At 39.4% G+C, this 22,761-nt stretch overlaps 1 protein-coding gene across 2 annotated transcripts in view; it reads right to left on the bottom strand.

Annotated features, from left to right (window-relative positions):
* Positions 1 to 22,487, bottom strand: part of FAM83B (family with sequence similarity 83 member B) — a 53,537-nt gene extending 31,050 nt beyond the window's left edge. The window contains exons 1-2 of one of the 2 annotated variants that reach the window (XM_052676629.1): positions 22,152 to 22,487; positions 17,521 to 18,024 (exon numbers count right to left, since the gene is read on the bottom strand). In XM_052676629.1, coding sequence (XP_052532589.1) covers positions 17,521 to 17,964 — 444 coding nt within the window. In that variant the 5' untranslated portion in view covers positions 17,965 to 18,024; positions 22,152 to 22,487. Of the gene's footprint in view, positions 1 to 17,520; positions 18,025 to 18,458; positions 18,537 to 22,151 lie in introns of those variants that run through there. The other variant, XM_052676639.1, reaches the window with a different exon arrangement.
* Positions 22,488 to 22,761: the final 274 nt, after the last annotated feature.

The following is a 22,761-nucleotide window of genomic DNA, read 5'->3' as shown; positions in this document are numbered from 1 at the left end:
GACGCAGCTTCAGCCATGGGAGGTGTGAAGACTTTTTGCTCACAGTCTACTCTTCTCATTTTTCTCATCCTCACAAAGACAATGTGATGCACTCATTTGTGAATGAATAAGAATCAGAAAACTATTATTAAAATAAATGAGCTATCAGTATGCAATTAGCTGAACCTTTCACTCATTCAAATTAGTGACCATTACTGTAAGTAAATGCAGTATTATTAATGGCTAGAAAAGGAACAGGTTATCACAAGCCTTCCATTCTACACATCATCACAGCATCATTCTACAGATCATTTCCCTTCCTAAAAAATACTCCTCCTGATGTGCATCCAATGCCAGTTATACCCCTTCTCACACATGTCTTTGAGTAACAATAATCTGAGATCTTAACCTGAAGCATGATGAACATCTGCAAGAAAAGCTAATCTCTTGCTAGGGCAAAGCAGTCTTTTCTAAAACATGGCAGAAGACACCGGGATATAGAAGTAGGTGATGAAAACCAAGCTCTTCAGGATCTCTCCACAGCAGCCTTCTTTGAGAGACCAGCTGCATATTTATGCCAGTTTGCAGCCCAAAAACATTCCTGTGCTGAGCAGATATATACTTTGCATATGTGTAAACATGAGAGTTAGGGAAGATAAAAAATCAATTCACTTGTTTTGACACCAAAAACAGAAGCATTTTCCTAATTGTAGGGAATAAAAACAGAAACACCACTGAATAAGCACCCAGAGACCTACATTAAGCCACATTCTGGTGGAAAATTTGGAAATATTGAAAAATGTGCTAAGAATGGTAAATAGCATAACGTGCTACTTGACTTACGTTGAAATAAGGATGAAGATGAGAACCTGGAATACCCCGATGGAGGAGAGGTGAAAAATTTATTCCAAGAATACTTTGGAAAGTAACTGCCTTTTGATGTAAACTAGTACCTTTCATATAAACATTTCTTCTTATGAAGTGCCTCTCTGATCTCAAGAGCTTCCCTTGAGTAACTCACAAATTCATGCCAGTAGGGATCTCTGCATCAGGCTGCTATGCATTCTCTGCATATGCACTGCTAAAAATCACATTTTCTACAACAGTTTGTATGTGTGCCCTTACACTGACTAAAAAAAAATATTCAAATGTTTGCCTCTTTCCTTTAGATAAAAAATAAAAACATCATTATACAGAAAAAAAACAGCACTTGTTTCTGATATAATAACAGGTGGCTTTTCACCTTCTTTCTTTATGGCCAGCAAGGGAGAGGGAGGTGATTGTCCCCCTCTACTCAGCTCTTGTGAGGCCCCATCTGCAGCACTGCATCCAGGCCTGGGGCCCCCAGTACAGGAAGGACATGGAGCTCTTGGAATGGCTCCAGAGGAGGGCCACTAAGATGCTCAGTGGGCTGGAGCACCTCTCCTATGAGGAAAGGTTGAGGGAACTGGGATTAGTTAGCCTGGAAAAGAGAAGGCTCTGGGGAGACCTCACTGTGGCCTTCCAGTACTTGAAGGGAGCATAACAAACAGAAGCGGGAACAGCTGTTTAAGAGGGTGGATTGTGATAGGACAAAGGGGAATGGTTTTAAACTGAGACAGAGGAGGTTTAGGTTAGATATTAGGAGGAAGTTTTTCCACACAGAGGGTGGTGATGCACTGGAACAGGTTGCCCAAGGAGGCTGTGGATGCCCCATCCCTGGAGGCATTCAAGGCCAGGCTGGATGTGGCTCTGGGCAGCCTGGTCTGGTGGTTGGTGACCCTGCACACAGCAGGGGGTTGAAACTAGATGATCTTTATGGTCCTTTTCAATCCAGACCATTCTTTGATTCTGTGATTCTAGTCAATGTAAAAATGCTTACAGCTATAAAGAGCCTTCTCACGTTCTGAAGCTGCTGCCAGGTTCTGGTACATCCACATGTACTATAGCTCTGAGGCACAGCTTTCAGGCAGGAATCTTTCATGCAGCACATTATTTTGGTCAACCATGAGTAGTAGATGATTGATACTTGATAAATATTCTTGACTTTTATCAGTGATAAAGAAAATGATTTATATCATCTTAACTGAGGCAAAAACAGCTGTTTTTTTGGTGTTTTTGGTTTGTTTGTTTGTGCAGTGGAACAAGTGTCAGGCATGTGACAGGTAAGATTTTCCTGATGTTTACCTGACTGAATAAGCCCATGCTGAAATGCAGCCTAAATCAAAAACAGTATTTCCAGAGAACAGAGTTATTTTCTTGTGTCTGGCATCCACGAGAAAGGAATAATGTGACAGAAAGGAATGGCAGAATGTGGTGCAGAAGTAGGGGAGTGAACTGTCCTCCACATTTTATTTGGATAAGACTGAAGTATTTCTGCTTGAATGCTGAAAAGAGCAAACAACTTCATGGGCAAGAACAAACATGGAAAAGGTTAAAGCAAATTTAAACTATTACAAACTCTTGAGAAGGTGGATTCTAGATTAAGCTCTCAATGCTGTGCTTGCTATCCCCAGTACAAGTGCCCCACACTATGCACATCTTTACAAATCACTCTGGACTAATATTAACATTTATAGATGGGAACTTACATGTTTAATTTCTGTGGTATTAGAGAACTTCCGAAAAAGTCTAAATAATTTGCCATAAGATAAATAGGAAGTTTGTGTCCTAAAAGGAATTTGCATGCCACTCTTCCAAGTTCTACACCTATGTTTTTAATATATATTTTTTTTAATGTGAAAGGTATTTGCATGGAATAAGAAAGCATTCTAGCATTTTAGCTAGTTCCAGAGGATATTAGCATAGGAATACATTTTTAATATTTACAGCCTTCTAAATCATCCCTTACTTACCTATAAAATTAAAACTTATTGAAGTCTGCTACTTTCTGTCATAAAAGACTTAGCAAATCTATCAGAAAAATAAGCAGCTTTTTGAATTCCTCTTAAATTACTCGCAGTAACACTTAAGTACGTATTGAAAGCTTTTCATATGTAAAGCTCAAACCGCTTCATAAATGTGGGAATAACACTACATCTACTTTTATCTGGGAAACCACAAATGGACAGGGTGTGTGCGTGCGTGTCACACCAGTGTTCTGTGCAGGGACATCTGAGTCAGCCCTGGCTCATTACTTTTAGGGCTGGAAGCAGCCTGGTCACGCTAATGCTAAGCTCTGGTGAGGTGAACCACCCAGCATCTTGGGAACCTTCTCTCTGTACTTGACCATGCCATGTATACAAATCCTCAGAGCCCAATGCATTTATAGCTATGTTGAGCATCCCAGTCCCTGTGAAAGCAGTTCCTGCAGCCATGCAGAGCCCAGCTGAGCCTCCTGGTCCTGCATTTGCAATCCTCTTTACCCTCTGGCTCACTGTCATGTCAGATGATGAGATGCACAGACACAAAGCTCAGGCACGGCTGGCCTGGACTTGCAGAATGGATTTCTCCAAGCAAATTTCATAATTTAGAGAAAAGGAATAGTACCCAATCTTTGAGCAGTTATGGGTTAGATACCCAATGCTAACCATGAGGCTAGGACCGCATGATCTGAAGTCAGATGTATTCTTACGATCAGCTCCTTGAAGATGCAATACTGTAAGGCTTGTGATATACAAGCAATCAGATTTCATTATCGTAATGATTCCTTCTTGCATCAAAATCCATCAATCTGTTACTCTTATCAACATCAGTGGATTTTGCAGCCTGGAAATGGATGCAGAGATAGGATAAGATCTAGTAACATACTGTGAGATTCTAATGGACACAAATATTGACTACAGGAGTATGTTTATGCAGTTATTTTCCAGAGTAACTTCCAACAAAATCAATTAGGATATTATATCTGAAAAGAAAAGCAATGATGTGGCCTATGGAAAGGACATGAGAATACAGATCAAACAGCTGCCTAAGATAAAAGGTAAATAAAAAGTAAATAAGGTAAATAATAAGTAAATAAGAATCACATATAAAAAGTATCAGTACAATTAAAATATCAGAATCATGACCAGTCTAATGGAGAAGATTGTGACTACATGAATGAGCTCAAAATTCAGCCTTGCCACTGGGATTTGGCTCTGCATCACAGCAAACCTAACTGAATTCAGGGCCAAACATTCATTACCCTTCAAATCTCAGTCACAAGGCACCCAAAAGCCTGCCTGAGAATGAGCAAGTCAGCAACACTGCTGATCCTCCACAACATCACAGAATCAGAACCACAGAATGTCAGCGATTGGAAGGAACCTCAAAAGATCATTGATGAACACTTGGCAACAAACAAAGGGAATATTTAATTTGAGATTTTCTTGGTTCTGTTGTTTTTAGCAAATCTGAGAAAGAGATGGTATATTAATATTGAAACCCTTCCTGAGCAGCCTGCTGACCTTCAGGACTAGCTGTGACTTTGAAATTAATTAAAAATGTCCTAAGTGACATGCCATCATCAGCTTTCATAATGCATTAATTTAGCTAAATATGTTAATAATTACCACGAAAAGATTTTCACCGATGTCACACTCAAAGCACTCCACATTTCAGCTCCTGTAGCACACTGCTTGCTGAGGCCACTGCTGATAGTCAGCTTTCCAAAGAAATTCCAGAACGTGTGTGTGAATGTCCATTGACATAAACACTGTGCAACATGTTTACACTTTTTGTTTGAAGATAATTTAACATCACTTTTTTTCCCATCTTTTACAGGTAAACAGATTTCCTCTATTGGGTTTATACAGTTTATAGCAGTTTGTCTCGTTTTACTGTTTCAGACTAAAATCTCACCGAGAGTCATAGATAAGCTGTTTAGGAACAAGACAGGAATACATCCATGCTCATTATTCACATTCCAATTGCTGTTGACTTTATTCATAGCTAATGAAAAATATATATACTATGAAGCAAAAAAAAAACGATTCAGTGTATTTTTACTGTAACTCACCACTAAACTTTGTTACCTACTCATAAGCAGTTAAGACTCCTCAACAAGCCTGCCAAAACCCAGTCTATTGAGCAAGGAAAAATTCTGCTTACACCTCAATCCATTTCTTTCTGCATACGTTAAATTCTATGGATCCCATACAAACAATGTGAAAATAAGCAGTTTTTATAAGTTCCATTTTGTTTTTTTTGTTTTTTTTTTAAAGCTGGAACCTCAATGTGTGAACAACAGTTAAATGAAATGCACCAAATAGAATGTTATTGTTACTTCTGAATGTCTTTAAAACAAGACAAGGAGTTTTCTGCATTTGGAATTAAACCACAACTTTTCATTTCTCATTCAGTACAACAATTTCCTATCATGTAATGTTATAAAATTATGCTGCTGGAACATTTCAGTCAATGTACTTTGCTAGAAGTAAAGAAATAAAATCTTTAAATACTTAGTTCTTCATGTTCTTTTAAAAACAATTACAGTTATGGTCTGTCAAATATCATCACCTAATTCATGTTTGACATACACGACTAAGATTGGTAACTTCAATTTTTGTAATTAAATACTATTACTACAAATGTCAGAAATTAGAGCTTTCCTTTTCCAAACATCTGTATTTTTGTTATATTTATAGTCTACTACCTTCGACACAGCTGTATTATGAACTAGTGAATAATAATATATTAAACTGGAATGCTTTTGCTTTTGGCTTTCATCTCAGAGGACTATTTTATATCATGAATGTAGCAAGCCACCTCCTCAGATAATATTAGCAATGTCCCTCTATGAAATTTAGCAGACAATGAAATTGTGATCCCAAAGATTTTTGAAACCATAATAACAAAATTCAGAACCAATATATCTATGTACACACTGTTAATATGGGCATAGTGTCATAATTGTCCATTAAAATATTTGTCAAGGTGTTGTTTTTCTAAATATTTCAGAATACGAAACATTTTAAAAAGCCCAAACCTATAAACTATTTTAGACAGTTCTATCACAATAGCTAAATTCCAGATGATCAGATCTTACTGTTTTTTCTTTCATTTTGTTTGCTTGCATGCCAGCATGCATGAAAAAGTATGTAAGTTTTTAATACATATTTTGCAATAATTTCAAAAGCCTCAGAGTACACATTGAGAAACTCCTCTATGGAATCTATGGAATTTTCCTTGTGCATAAGTAAAGCAAGCATGTGCCATGTGGCAGAAAATAACAAAGCCTCCATCCCAAGAACAAACTCTTCAGGTTTGTTAGCAGAGAACTCAATAATTTCAGTTCAGGCAAGTCAAAGTAAATTAGAGAAAAAATGATTTTTGCCTGTATAGGCACAACCAATGCTTGCTCTTTCTGCATAAATGTGAGAAATTTGTCTTATTCTCTGAAATGGTATTTTTATCTTCTACAACATTCACATGTGCATCCACTCCTCTGGGATAGACTTTGTGGAATCTGTTCCACGTGTGCTTCAAACAGTAAAGAAGAACTGAGCGATGAGATAGCATTTGGAGATGGAAAAATCTTCCACCTTCAGTGCCTTGTTTGGATTTCAGATATTCATATATTCAATAAAAAAAAAGTTATTATTTACAGTTTTTAAAAAGGAAAGCAGTTTACTTATGTCCCGATTAGAGTTATTTTCTTCCTAGCTGTTGTCATTGTGCTGTATTTTGGATTTAGGATGAAAGCAATGTTGATAGCACACCAATGTGTTAGTTGTTGCAGAGCAGAACTGCACAGAGCCAAGGACATTTCAGCTCCTGATACTGCTCTGCCACTGAGGAGCTGAGGGTGCACAAGATGCTGAAAGAGAACAGAACAGGGATAGCTGACGTCAGCTGGCCAAAGGTATGTCCCAAACTGTGTGGCATCATGCCGAACAATAAAACTGAGGGAGGAGTTGGCTGGGATGGCTGCTGCCACCTAGGAACTGGCTGGGCATCGGTCAATGGGTGGTGAGCAATCACACTGTGCATCACTTGTTTTGTAAATACATACTATTATTTTCCCATTATTTCCTCCTCCACTATACTGTCTTTACCTCAACCCACAAGTTCTAGTATTTTCCCAACTCTGTCTCCCACCCACTGTGGGAAGAGGGTGAGTGGCTGTGCAGTGCTCAGCTGCCAGCTGGGTTAAAGCACAGCAACTTAGAGATGCACAAATCTTTTTAGATGACCCGTGAATGAAATCAACTAAAGATATACGTTCATTTTGTATTACAAGTTTACTGTGGCACTATTTAATAAAAATGGATAATTCAAATACTTAAAATATGATTCTTAACCATATTTTCTTATAATCTTAATAATTTCTTAAAAATCTTAATAATATTTTCATATAATCTTTATAACAGATTCTAACATTTAGATCCATAGGTGTCGATTCTGCAATCACATATGCTCATTAAATTAATGGAACTTCTCGTTTTCATAAATTAAAGTATTTTAAACCTTTCAGGATTAGGGATCTAATTTTGCTTCAAGAAGAAATGCCTGTAAAGCTTTTTTCAACTTGTCTGAAAAATGAGACAAATTGTACATATACTCCGTTTTTGTAATGAGTCTATTGTAGTTTCTGATCAAGCCAGATCTCTAAATTTCACCCTTGCTCCAGTGAAATTAGCAAACAACATTTAAAATTTCAGTTTACTGCAAAATAAAACAGAGGATGAGTAAGATGGCCCTATTCAGGCAATATCTACTCAAATCTTTTAGACCTATGAATGAAAATGAACTATCAAAAACTTGTCAATACAACAAAGTGATTTGACTAGCAATTTGAAAGCATTATCATACTTCCAATGTCATAGTGGCATTTCATACATCAGGGAAGACTGAAGATGATGGAACGAATGAGACCCTGTACTACGTGCACTTCAGGAATGAGAGCAGAAATGTCTGCACATTACAGACACCATACGAAAAACCACAGAATCAGAGAACCTCTTGGGTTTGAAAAGACCTTTGAGATCATCAAGTCCTACCATTAGCCTGACTTACTGAGTCCTTTCCCTAAGCCATGATTCTCACTCCTATATCCATACTCTCAAAAACCTCCAGGGATAGGGAATCACTTCCCTCAGCAGCCCTTTCCACGGTGTCACCACCCTCTTCATGAAGAAACTATTCCCAATGTCCAGTGCAAATGCCCCTGCATGCATGATGCATGCCTTATTTCCATCCATTTGATACTGATTCCTATGGAGTCATGCCTGACCAATACATGACCGAGTGGAACAAGCCCCTAATCAAGACAGAGTTCCTACATCAAGAGACTGCAGCACTGTACTGCAGCACTTCAGACCAGGAGTGCACCTCCATCATTAAATTTAAATGGTGCATAAGAAATCAAATCATCTCACTAATATGACTTCCAGCTCAAGTGACTGTCGTCATAATTCAATAAGCTTGAAATTCATGAACAAAATAGATAGTGATATCACCAGAAAAATAACTATTTGGCATTATTTAATTCTAGTCATTCACATAATGCGATCATACAGCCGTAGGAGATGAAACAAAGTGATTGCAAATAAATAAGCAAACAGATGTATCAGTCATAATTCCCAACTTCATTTCTATACTTATTTTTCTTATTTTGAAAGTATTTCCTCAGAGCAAAATAGAGCTTTTGTTACATTTTAAAGCAGCCTTCTGTATGTTTGTTTTAGCACATATGGAAGAGAGAGATCCACTGAATGGTTGATATTTTTAGACCTATCTCCAGCAATGACAGGTTACTGACCTCTATCAAAGAATCACTGTGTAGTCACATATACTGCATATTATGAAAAACTAAAAAACAAAAAACAAAAAAATCACACAGCCTTGACAGTGACATTTCAGTCAATCACTGGGTTCGTGTGCTATCTACCATTAGTCAGTGACAAGGAACTATCAGAAGAGTGAACAGCCTCAGATATTATTGTTCTTTAAGCTGCTGGCTGCAGCCCCAGGTCTGGTGACTGGCAGTCTGTCCCTGGCACTTGAGTGACATTGGTTCTGCTAACGCAGACACTGCTGTCCCCAATGGTTCTCATCAGGAGATGCTGTCCTCTAGCAGTGAATTCTGCACGGCTTAAAAGTCTGTGCATAGTGTCTGCGATGTGCAGACAGGTAGCTCTGCTCCTACTTCTTGAGAAGGTCCCACAGAGAATCAGCAGGAACCTGCTTTTCTCTCTGCGGGTTATACCACCTTATCCCTATGTTTAAGTCTGCCATACTGAGCATCAAAAGCCTAGTATGAAAACACTGACTGCAATGCCTTCTGCAGGCGGATGCCACTCAGATTCACCTGAATTAAAAGGTGATGTCTTGTGCTTACCTAGTGCTTAACCCATAAAGGAAGCCTATTGAGCTGAAGTGCAGCCTGCTTGGGAAAGAGTGCCTGCAGCTCCAGGAAACAGCATGAAAATGAGGCAGAGATGTTACACCTGCTGTTTGAACAGAAGGCACACCCGTTTGGCCACCTGAACACACAGCCCTGTGCTACTGTTCTAGCCCGACTGCTAGTGGATGAAGCAGATATCAAAGTTCTCTTTTCATCTCTGAGAGATACAGCACAGAACTTCTCACATTACCTTATCGGGGCTTCATCTCTCACAGCAGAGTGCTTGCAGAAGCAAAAAGGCCTGAGGAGATCTGCTGCTGCAGTTAGCAAAAAGCCCTGGATAAAAGGCACCCCACCAAAGCTTTCTGGAGGCAGCTCTGTGCCTACATGCCTGGCTGTGAGGGCAAAGGTCACTGGGCTTGAGGCTTGAGCCTGGGCTTGAGGGATTAGTTCTAGTTTTCTTAGGCCTTACATCTTCCAGCAAGTGCTTCGGACTGAGACGTAACTAGTTAAGCCAATCTGCTCTTACCTAAAGCATGAGAACAGCCCATGTGTGTCTTGAAGAAACACCCTCTTTATCTGAAGATAAGGAAGACCTTTATGCTTCTAAATACATTTTTGAAAAGTAAGCAGTACAAAGCTACTGTCATATACTAACACAAACATGTCTGGAACAGTACTGATGTTCCTCAGACATTAGTTCTCATAGCTATAATATTAAATGCATAATCATGATTTTTTATCAAGTAAACCTACAGAGATGAGAAAATAACAAATTTGTTATATAACCCCTACCTGCTCTGTTTGCTAATGTATATTACACTTTGGCTTTTGATTTATAATTGTCTCTTTTTTCTACTCTTTTGAAATTCAATGCCTTTGTGGCTTGATATTCTCATCTACAAAACTGCAAACACTTTGGTCATATTCTTTGATGACTGAGGATAAAGAAGAGCATATAAATTCTGAATCTACTGTGGCAGTGACATTTCTGCCAATCAGGAACACTAAGATGCCAGTCAGCTGTACAGGATACAGACTTAAGGCAAAACATAGCAATGTTTACAGCTTAAGAAAACAAACACACAACAAATGGGAAAAAGATGGCAAAGGTAAGAGAAACAGAGATAGCTACATGCATAAATAACACTACTGTAAATTAAACAGGCTTACTAATAAGTGGACAACGTACAATAAAGTTGTTAACTTTGTTTATCAAGCAAGCTGTAGCCAGACCTTGCAACTATTTATTTTGAACAGCTGTACTGAGGTGAGTCATTTTATGGATGGCAGTAGGAACTCCTATAAAGTAACGAGCAAAACCCTAGTTACAGCATGTGATTGTTATGACAGCCCTCACTTCTCTCCTCTCTAGGTAAGGTCAATCAGGATAGGATTTCCAAATACAAACGCCTCCTGAGGTCTCAAGCATGCTGAAAATGTGGACTTTAATTTTGGTTGTACAGAATATCACCTGTTCATTAGGAAACACAGATGTAACTTAACAGAAGGCTAAAGGGAAAATCGTGATCACACTGATACCATTGAAAAAGTCTGCACTTGTTTTGGAGAGGTGAATTCTAAAGCGTAGTTCGATTATTACAGTGCCTTGTACTACTCCATGGGGAAAATAACACTGCTACAAGCAAGCTGTTCTGAAATAACTGCAAGTGAAGTACACACTTGTATTAAGAAACTAAATAAAAATAACTCAGTGGCATTCACCCCCTCTCCTGAACAGGAGAATTGGAAATTGTGACAGCAGCTAGCAGGTTTTTGTGCTTCGGGAGTGTTTTCCTCCACATCAGCAGATCTCCACATTCCATATAGTTTCTATTATACTACGTGAACACTCCTACAGCAGGGTAATGCTCCTTTGAAATGCTACCTGAATAAGTAGTAGAGTATTTGCGTTTCCAAATTCTGATACATGACAAATGAATTTAAAGATTAAAATTGCCCAAAATGTGTTCTTCATTCCTCAGAGCAGCACTGGCTATGTTGGAAAGTTCTCTGAGATAAAACACTATACTAAAAGATCAAAAAAGGCCGATGGCAATACTGAACGTGACATGATTAAGCCTGTAGATCTTCAGGCAAGATTCTTCCCTGGCTGAAAAACTTGTGAAAACCCAGACAGATCTACTAGGATCTGTGAGGATAGGAATTCAGAAGAACAAAAATGGCTTCAACATTATTGTTTTTCTTTTGAAAAGAAGAAAAAGAGAGAAACAAACCCCAAATATACTGGACTGGCACCTAGAAGCACCATCGCTTTATGTCAACAGTTTTGTATTTATAGCAGATCTTTACTTATAATCTATTCAGCATGTTGTAGTACAAAGGTATTCCTGAATATGCCTAAAAAACACTTTACAGAATGCACAAGAAGTATAAATGACTTTTTAATAGCACTTTCTTGTTTTGACTGACAAAGATTTATGTCAATAAGAGAAAATGTTTTAATGAAAAATATTGCCACAAAACACACGTATGTGCTTACTTCTCATATACTAGGCAGACATTAATAAATACAGCTATCTGTAAGGTCTGATCTTTACTTTTCCTTATTCCATTTTTAAATCCATCACAGATGTGCAGTATTTTGATAATGCATTAGCACAGCTGTGACACAAAAAGGCAATGCCTATCAATCAGTTCACTGCCTCTTTTCAGATAAAACACAAGCATCAAATATTGGTGAACAGACCTGCAAACTGACCTGATGAAAACCCTGTGAGCAAAAACTTCTCAACTGATTACACTTTTTCTTTTTTTTTTTGTCAGATTCCCCCTCATGCTAATCCTAGCCTCTGCTTGCTCTTCAGTTTTAGATCCTGTGAGTGAATATAATGTATAGAGAAATGGTGTAGAAGAAATGCACTTAACAGAAATCCTAGGCCTCTGGTGTTTGCTTGTGCTCTTTTACATCCCTGCCCTCCTAAACTTTCACATCTCAAAACCTTTTCTCCAGAAGTTATAAAAGTTCTCCCATGCGTTAAAAATTCAGGTCAAATTAAGATGATTTTCTGTTAGCAGTTAAATTAGCATTTCCACACACTTCAGTTTTAAGTACAATTTGATCATTAAGTCCTTCCACTCCTCTCTTACAAAATCTGAGTGGCCACTTCAAAGAGTGTCCTATTGATGCCTCTTCTCTTTGTATTTATCATCACTTGCATGACTATGCTCATGCAAACAATGTCAAGGCAGGGGGCGAGGGGGGCAGGTAAATAAACAAGGACGAGGAATCCAAAGGCAAATTCAGTCTGGTGAACACCTGACATGATTACTCACTGTGAGCAGATAACAAAGAACAAACACCAAATCATACAGTATGAGCATAAACAACACATCCTTGTCCAGTGTGTTGCTTGTCCCCTATGTGATTAGAAAAACTGGGACACAACCTTATTCTCTCTAATGAATCTACAAAAGGCTAGCATCATGTTTCACCTGGAAAGTATACGCATGACTGCCATGCTGGTCTGCAAATACCAGGAACCCAAAGGTGGGCAGAAGCAGATGATGAATGCACTTTTTAAATGTAGCTGGTACTAAAACACCTGCTGAAGCCCTAGTTTAGTAGCATATCTTAGCAAGGAAAATTTTGTTCAGACATCTTCAACTGAGAACTTAAAAAATATATCCATCATTTATCAGGGACTCTAGAAATAGCATAATTTTTTTTTTTTTCAGTGGGATGACTATTTCATTTACCAACCTTTCTCCTGGGATTCAGTAATTTTTTCAGTTTATGAACAATAAATTGTAGCCCCTCTCTCTCATCTACTTGGACTGCTGTAGTTAATGAGCTAAGATAAGCACTGCTACAAGCATAACTCACTATCATTGTTCCAATCTCTGTTCAAATTATATTTAAAATAGTTGGCAAAGAGTATTGTTGAGAGTAAAAATGATTGCTTAACAGTCTTCCACACCCATATTCTACAAGTTGCTTTCTGCATGGAGGCATCACTCTTCATATAAGCACATAAAGAGCCTGGTTTTCTCTCATATTTGTATACAGCTACTACTAGATCTTTATTTCTGTATCTATGCACATATCCAAACAAGGAGATCAATACCATATGATCATTTTTTTCTGTTATGCACATCCTCTTGCTCATGTCTTAAAGTACGAAAACAAATCAAACAAACTGGGGAAAAAAAGAAATCAGAAGAAATTAATTTCCTTTTTCCACAGATGTAAAAAGAGTCAACTGTTTTTATTTACTTGACTTAGGCCCGGACTCTGCAAGACAAGACAGAAATGATACTTAGACTTCATACAATAGTTCTCTCACAAGAACTCAAAAAAGTCCTCTGTAACTTACTAAAGGCCTACATACAGGTGGTCCAGCAAGACTTAATAACAGGTTACACCCTTTTACACTATAAATTAATTCTTTCTCATGGCTTCAAGCTTTGTAAACATCAAAAAACCAATTTCAGTAGAAACACTTGCCCCTCTTCAATTTTCCAAAATAATCATACATTAACCATCTAGATCTCAATCTCCTTAAGAAATAACTTTTTAAAAAGTCTTACAATTACTGCTGATTTTATGAATCCAGGTTGAAGATGCTACGCAATTTGAATAAAATAAATCAGTGCAAAGTGTGGCATATTAACTGGGTAGCCTGCAACTTAATACATTCCATCAGGAATCCCAAAAGTATTTCAAGGAAGTCTTTCAGTGTTTTCTGGCTTGTGTTGCAAAGCAGTAATCCTTGGGTTGTCTAAACAACATGATTCTTAACAAAACAGGTTTGAATTCTCTCCAGGAAGAGCTGATCCTTATTTGGATATCAATCTAAAAGACTCAGAACTATGCATTCTCTCTATGGTATGTAGGAATGTTTCAGTGGTGGAAAGGGGAATCCAGTTAATGAAGTGAAAGAAAAACATGCATCCAGAAGGACTCTTTGCTGCTATGTCCTGCCCTTTCCCTGTTCCCTTGCCCTGTCAATCATGCTTGAGAAAACAGTACAAGATGTTTGTAAAACCCATGTGCAAGCTTCACAACTTATAGTTTTGAGGCAACTCATGAAAAGTCATACAGGGAAAGAACACTTCATTATTGAAATCTCTGTGTTACTTTATATTAAGAGGAGGAACATTGACAAAGATAAGTAATCATCTTGATACCATTTCTCAGATGAATAATCTTGTCAGGAAAAACTGCTAAACATTATCAGTTGTGGTTCAGACAGCTCAGCTGGGATGAGTCAGGCTGTACGAACACCTCAAGCTTCCGAGAAGCTAGAAACCTACCAGTGATTAAAGGCACAACCTTCCAAAACACAAGGAATAAGGCTACCAGCTTGTTTGCAAAGTCCATCATTAAGGTCAGACAGACCTCGCAGTGCTTTCTTCCCCACACGGTTACATCAACATCTGAAAAAGATTCATGGTTCGTGAACTGACATAGTCCTGCCAAACAGCCTCCTTGCATGAACATCAGTTATGTCAACAGAGGAGCAGGGTTGGCAAGCTGTATCATTTGAAGATGAGGTCTAGTTACACTAACAGTAAACCCACTTTGTTGGCAAGTCGGTTTGTCCTGAGGCATTCTGCTAACCTCACTCTGACAGCATAGCTATCCTACAGAAGTACTGTAGACTGTGATGTAATGCCATCTTCTGTACAACAAATTCTAATCTTTGTTCAGAAACATATATCACAAGTATGCAGACCATTGATATAAGACTCCATTGTTATATTGACTGAACTTAGCATGAAGATGATGTGCATAATTTTTCTACAGATCATACATTTAAGAAGCATGTGACAAGATTTTCTTACGACACTATTTCACAGTCAGTTTTTAGTACAGTGTAGCATAGCCTTACATATGGTTTTCCTCTTTAGTCAGGAAAAAATTGCTGTCAGCAAGCAAGTTGCCTAACGTTGTTTACAACATGTCTTCTTAAGGTCAGAATTAACATAAGTAATAATCATTTTAAGGAGTGACACTGTGATGCATCAAGCATGAAAGAGGTCAAGAGTAAGTCCACTAATAATGTCATCTTATCCTTATATATCTCCAAATATTCAAAAGAGTGCACGTTTCAACTAGTTTAGTCTCAGTTATGAATTCTTGGGCTAGTAAATACATATAAATATGTTGAATAGTTTTCTTTATTGGGTGGATCACTGCAGAAGCATTCTCTGACTTGTCTACGTAGGAGTTGGTTTCTCACTGTACTGAGTGTTCAGGTAGTCCAGGGAAATCAATGCCTGAACTCAGGTACACAGGTGTGGTGCATAAAGTTTTGGTGTTATGAATACTCTCACCTTAACAGTCTGTTTATTTTCCCACTGAAATTGGGAAAATGCTGAAATGCCCATCAAATTTGCTTAGAGCTGTATTAGTTTAATGTGATTTGCTGAATAACCTTTTTATTCTGTACAGGTTTCTTTTCTCATGTGTGACATTTTTTACTTCCTTTGAAAATTATCATATGACATGTCTCCACTACTACGTAACACAGAACTCTGTTTAATATAACTATATTTTTATACATGGCTTAGGAGAAGTTGGTTAGCCTGTTTACAAAGTGTTTGCCTGCTGTAGGCATGTTTTAAATACCTTACTTTATCTCACTTAGAAATCCTTTAAACTTTTCCACACATATCACAGAAGAGGCTGAACAACCCTCTATCTTTTAGATTTAACTGCTGCTTCCTAAAGTAACCAACCTGTATCGATCGCTGTGTCAACAGTGTTATGATTGCTGCTCCTGAGGTTGTACTGATCAACTACACAAGCCTTTCAGCTGTCTCATTTGGCAGTGACACATACATCATATCCTCTTTGTAACATGAGAATGACACAGCCTTATGAGAGAGCTAATGTAATATAGAATAAACTTCCTTTTCAAAAAGAGGTAAGAATCACACTTTTCTGCCAAGCCAAATTCAGAGTAGACATACTGCCTAAAAAGACATTTAACTAGACAGCTCTTGAGAGTCAATTGGAGAGGGCCTGGATGGCATATAAACAAAATAGCTAAGCAGAAGTGGAAAAGGACTGGAAAAAGTATTTCCTCATGATGTTTCGGGATCTCACAAATCTGAGCTGGCCTTGGCAACAGACTTAACTCTGCTTTCCTTCTTTACCTTTCAGTAGATACATTAGTAGCTCTGGAGCAGCAGTTGAAAAAGATCAAAGTATGCCAACCAAGCCAAGTCCTACTGCATCCAAAAGAACAAAACAACAACTGTCAATTTAAAAGGGACAAAGGGGGAAAAAACAAAAGAATTCTCTTCCTTGTGTTGAGAACAGACGATAATTCAAGGCTGTAAATTGCATGACAAATGGTCTAGTGATAAGTCTATTGTAGCAACAAATTATATGCTTTATCTAAATAGAGAGACCTCATAAAAAGAAATCCTTCCCTTCCACACGCCCTTTTCAATTCACTTCTATTGCACCCACTTACATGCATATTTAAGTCACAATAGTGTTTACAGAGGTACTTGACTTGGATGTCCTACAGATTTAAAGCCCTTACAGAGCAAAAATAAACCTTTTCCATGGGGAAAAAAGGAGGGCATGGTATACTCGCTAGGAATACTTCTGAAACATCTGTTGCGGGAGGTAACATGGCCCAGAGTCCACCTCAACGCCTTAATTATAGATCTACTTTTTATTTTTATTTTTGTTAAACATAATGCTAGGAAGCAAGAGGCGCATGCATTGTACATACACAGCACCATCTTCTCAATGTGAGTCTTAGGAAACTCAAGATGCAAAAGTCCCTACGCAGAGACAAGTACATTCGGAGAAGTAATACTCTTAATACTCTCTGATACCTTCCCAATTAGCTTTCATGGTGATAATGGGCATGCAAAATCACAAAATCACAAAAGCTGAGAATCATAAGGTGCATGAGTACAATGTACATACAGATGTTATTTTTTTCTAACAACAGGATAGCATGCCAAACTGATGCATGTTCCCATTGAATATATTCCCAACTGATGAAGGACAGAAACCTTAGGATTATACCCTGAAGTTGGATAGATCTGTGTCATTTGAGGCATATTCAAGAGAGGTCAAAGCAATGGTATGCTGATTACCAAAAATTTCTCAAGGATTAATGGTCAGCAATACAGTAAAATAGTCATAATGCTTCATTAATTCCTCCAACTAATCCCTGATCCATTGTAAATGAGGTTAAATTGTAAGCAGCCAGATAATTTTTTTCTTGCCAAGGGAGGAAAAAAGCTCCTGATACAACTAGATAATTGATACTTTTTTTTTCCCCAGTATTTTTCATGTTTACCTTTCTTGCATCTCGTATCATCTTCCGAATAGTTTCCTTTATGGTGTAAGGCTGTGCTCGTGGGGGATGAAAAAGCAGATCGATATTTGTGCCACCAGAAATTCCAGGCATCAGGTAGGGCCAACCTAAGTCAAGATTTGGAGCTTCCACATCTGATTCAATAGGCCAGTAGGTTCCCGAGGAAGAGGTGTCATCAATGGCATTGTTAGAGGAATAAACTGTGTTTTGGGGAAGTTTATGAACATTGTTCAAAATATAATCAATTTCCTCATCTGCAAGGAACTCTGAACATCTCTCTTTCGAAAGAAATTCTTTGTAGGCTTCTAAACCTCCTTCAATTAGAGCATCAATAGCTACTCGGTACCATTCCTTGTAATGAGGCTCAATAAAGTTGTCTGATCTGCATTCATCATGTAGGGATGATAGTAAAGATGAAGTTTCCATTTTCACATATATTTTGTACAAAGTCTCTTATACTTCCATTTGTGAGTTGGTGAAATATACCTGGAAGGAGAGAAAAGTAAAGTAAGACAACAATCAGAATAGTTGTAGCAGTCTAAGTCAGACACGCACAGATATTATGCAAAATACTTTTCTGATAATATTGCTGACACCTTTTTCTCACACCTTCTAAGAACATCAAAGAGTTTTGAAAATGCTCAGAGATGAACATCCCCAAATGACTATTAGGAAGCTACTTAAGGAGCCTCTTCCACTTAAGGCAATATGAAGCATGTGAAATGATTTGGTGAAAGTCTTCTATTTAAAAGACAGCAGAACACTGAAGATCTGCACCAGTAACACATACACAAAGTATACTCCAGTACACTACTGTAGGCAGCGTTTCAAAAGTCTCTTTATAATAACAACTGACAAAGTAGTGTTGAGAGAAACACTTCAGAAAACGATTATTTCCTAATTTTTGATGCAAGACATACCTTTTCTCTGGCTTCTTTGAAATTACAGTAATTCAGCTGCTACTTCTTATCTGTTTGTTCTCCCATGCTGATCTAATCCATTTGTTGCTCCTAAGCAGGTACAGCCTACCTCATTTCAGTGACTTATGAGGAACTCCAGAAAGATGTCCCCTCCCACATCTGGGATCAAACTCTGATTCAGCAATCTGATGTCTAGTTTCCACCCTGCTCATTCCTTCTGCCAAAAGGAGCGGCTGCTTTAATCTCCCCTTTTTTTTTTTTTTTCTTTTTCTTTTTTTTTTCCAAAACATTATTAATAAGTAAGAATAAGTAAGCTCTTTATTGCTGATGGTATAAAAATTCATTCTTACCATCTTTTTTATTTCATTGAACAAGGATTGAAAGGCTTGGTTCCTGCTGTGTCAGTTTTGGATTTAAGGCTGACAGAGGACAATTGACCAAGATTCCTTCCCTCATGCCTGTGCAACTCTAAGGAATTCCTGCAACTCACCTAGAACCTACACTGCATGATTTTCTGCACCAGACAGAAAACCCGGAAAAAAAAAATAATGTCACAGGAATGGCATCACCAGCCATGTGAAATAGAAAGATGATGATGTATGGTAGTGGTGTCTCATTTCTCAGGGCTAGGACACAAGCCTTGCATCATGTGGAGCTTAGGAGAAAGACAACAGAAGTAGGAAAGAACAGCTAGTGAAGCCAGAATAATTATGATAAGCACATATAAAGTATTGTTTGCAACTTAACGCTAGGTTACCTTGTAAGCCTAATTATTAGTATGGCAATATAATAGGAAGAGTCATACAGAGTTTCATTTACTGACATATAAATAAAATTCTCTATTCATATCAAGTCCTTTCAGATATTTTTGCTAACAACGTTTCTATTGTCCTCTGGGAATGGTTTAAATCTTCTTGAAAGGAAACTTAAGTTTGCTGCATTAACCTAGGAATGGAAATCAAAATTTCCATGCCTTACTGGTACTCTGAAGTACAATGAAATGTTCAATTAAACCAAGATTTCTGAGGATCTTGGGAAATCTAAGGTTAAAAAAAGACAAAGAAAGAATAATCCAGATCTGAGGCTGGCACCAGCATGTCATAAGAAATAATCCCATTTGAATCCTGTCTCCCAGCCAAATAGCAGGATAGATCTTCCCAGATAGGATTGCTTTTGAGCCTGGGGGAAAGGAGTGTTTCTTACAGCTTCCAGAGAAGCTCTTTATGGTGAACAGGAAAGCAGCAAGTAAAATGGATCTGATAGCTTTCCTCTGATCAAGAATTATATGTATTCATATGGCAGATACTCAGGGCTTCATTCTACACTGCATCTGCAAGCAAAAATACGACATTATAAAATGGAAACAATACTATTTCCACACATACGCTGCCCAGATGCAGATGACAGACTGTGGTGTAGTGTGGCAGATCAACCAAGCATGCAGCACAGACAAAACAGACTATTTCAAAGGTCAAACTCCAAAAATATTGCAAAAATAAAAACTTCAAATTGGTGTACCATAAAAAGCAATCATGTGGAACAGCTTTTCAAGAAGTTTTAGGCAAAGAATGAAAAACTACCAAGAGTACAAAGTGCACAGCTACTAGGCTGTGTTGTTCTGAAGAATCTCAATAGTAATGGATGCAACTTTACTGACCACCTCACATACTCCTCTCATAGGACCTTCCAGAACAAGGACCACTCCAAGCAGTGCTAGAAAACAGTCAGTCTTAGTATGACATTAAAGGATTAATCTTTTTTTTTTACTAAGGCAATTGAAAGATATTTTTGAAATCATTATTGTTTTAGAATGGATATTCTCCTAGTAGTTTTGTCACTGGATGCCAATATATGTTGTTGAGAAAGATATTCAAGCATTTATTTCAAAACTTCGGTTAAATCCCTTTCTCTTCTTCTCTCCCTTTGACAACAGCACTAGGGAACAGGACTATATTTAGTATGTGGAGTTGTGCAATATAAAATATTTAATGTTATGAGCACATCTACATATATATAATGCAGAAATGATTGCATGCGTGTGCATTTGTGACCATTAATTGTTGCATGGACCAAATACAGTAACTTACACTCAACACCTTCCAAACAGGAATAGCTATTTTACAGGGAGCATATTTGACACTGATCTTTGATTTACAAGTGCTGTTTATAAAAGAAGTTTAAAGCTGCATATATTTCTTTAAGAAGTAGATGTTAAATCTGTCAGCATGGAAATAAATCACAGAGGAGGTGAGACAAGTGAAATAATTCTAGTTCCACTTTTTTGAAGTAAGGACACCAGCATGTGATGCATTCGTGAGAAGAAACAGAAGAAAACTCTCAAATTAAAATTATAATGTCAGGTGTATTTGACAAGAAGTCTTGAAGCAGGGATTTTCCTCCTCAGAAGGCAAGAAGCTATTTTGTAGAAAATATATCTATGAAATCAATATATTTATTGAATGAGAGATTGAGGTTTAAGCAAAACTCTAAAGGAAAGCTTTGATGTAGTTTTCAACCATACCTAACTTCTGGAAAATCAACTTGATTCCTCATGATTTATCCTCCTTGAGCAAACAATTCTATCAGCAAAGTTGTGCTGAATGAGGCCCTTCTCTGGAGGCTTCCAGGACGCTGACAACAGCCACCCTCCCATCTTTGCAGATGTCACCTATGCTTTGTAAGACTCATGACCACAAATGCTACCAGGAGAGGTGTTGTTTATACCCCGAGAAAGAAGCTTAACTTCTAGTCCTCTCTATCACCCACCTTGAGTCCAGCAAGAAGAAAAGCTGAAAGAAAACCAAGTGTGTGTTTTTATGGGAAGATACGGAGAGTATCCCAGCTTCCACAAAAACAATATATGAGAAATTCCCTCTGCAAAAAATGACACAGTTTTCTGGGGTGGCTCCAGAAGTACAGCCTTCCAGGCTAGAGCTGAGGACAAGAAACTTCCCTGCCTAGTTATTTTTCATAGGATTTCAAACATTTCCCATTCAGTAAATCTGTGGGGCAGCCCCGACCTCAGGCTCTCACGGCTGGTCCACGGAAAGGCCCCGGCCATGGTGCTCTCAATAGGGACGTCCTCAGCCCCTTCCCCAGTCACTTAGCCAGCTTCCACGCAAAGTTTCCATCTCTATACCTTGCAAGAGGGACATTTCTTGTCCCAGCCCCTTCGCGTGTGGTCTCTGGGGTTCTAGGAACCTTGCTGCCCTGGGGACGACTGGATGTTCTGCACCCGTTCTCCACCAAGCGCGGCATTAAGGAACCGTACCGACGGCACTCGCTATTTACTAACGCCAGGCGGTAACAGGCAACCGTACCGTCGCTTGCACCGAATCCAAGCAAAAACAAACAACAGAACCAAACACAGAAACAACACCGCAAGCGTTCCCACTCCTCCACTTTTGAGGCTGGAATTCACTTTTCAGGCAAAAGAACCATCCGCGGGCACCGCCACGTGCTCGGCCACGCCCCAGCCTCGGGGCACCGCACGTGTGGCACCTACGGCCACCTCGGGGCGGGCAGCAGCGCCCGCCGGAGCTCGGCGGCACCTCAGCGCCCCTCAGCGCCGCCCCGGCCCCGCCACCGGGGGGAGCCCTTCCCGAGGGACGCCCGCCCCCGCCCGGTGCCCCGTACCGGCCGGGCAGAGGGGGGCGAGCTGCCCCGGCGGGAGGCGGACGGAGAGCCACTTACTGCGCCGCTGCCCCGCGGGGGGACTTCGCCTCTTCCCGGCTCTTCCCGGCCCGGCGGGAGACCCAGCTCCTGCGATCGCGGCCGCGGCGAGTCAGGACGGCGCAGGGCTCCCCGCAGGTACTTCCCGTCGCTCTCAGGCGCGGTGGGTGTGGAAACCAGTTACAACATGTCAGGACGGTGTCGCACCAAAAACCGCCGCAGAAGCGGGGCGAGAACTTGTCTGAACTGGGGAAGCCCGGCCCTCCCTCGCGCACAGCGCAGGGCAGCGCCTTCCCAGGGGCGCGGCGGGGCCCCCGGCCCGGCCCTGCCCTGCCTTGCCTTGCTGTGCGCTGCCTGCCGGACGGGCCTGCGGCGGGGGTGGCCCCTGGGGCGGGGGGAGGTGGGAGATAACGCTGACACTGCGCCCTGAGCTGGGGAGAAACGCACCCGTCAGCCGCGAGTCACGGTTTCCAGCTTAACTGCAGGGAGAAAGACTCGGCAAGGGAGCGATATCTGTCTGCACCGAGTTAGATCATGTAGGCTTAAGCCTTTCATAGTTTAATTTCTTTAAAATGCCCTTCATCTGGTGATGTCTTCAGTTAAAGAAACGGCAGTGCACACGGTGTGCCCG

The sequence above is a fragment of the Tympanuchus pallidicinctus genome, unplaced genomic scaffold (assembly GCF_026119805.1).
Source record: "Tympanuchus pallidicinctus isolate F22 unplaced genomic scaffold, pur_lepc_1.0 scaffold1, whole genome shotgun sequence".
Classification (NCBI taxonomy): domain Eukaryota; kingdom Metazoa; phylum Chordata; class Aves; order Galliformes; family Phasianidae; genus Tympanuchus; species Tympanuchus pallidicinctus.
Note: the sequence above shows the minus strand (reverse complement) of the source record. Positions and strands in the feature narration are given on the sequence as shown.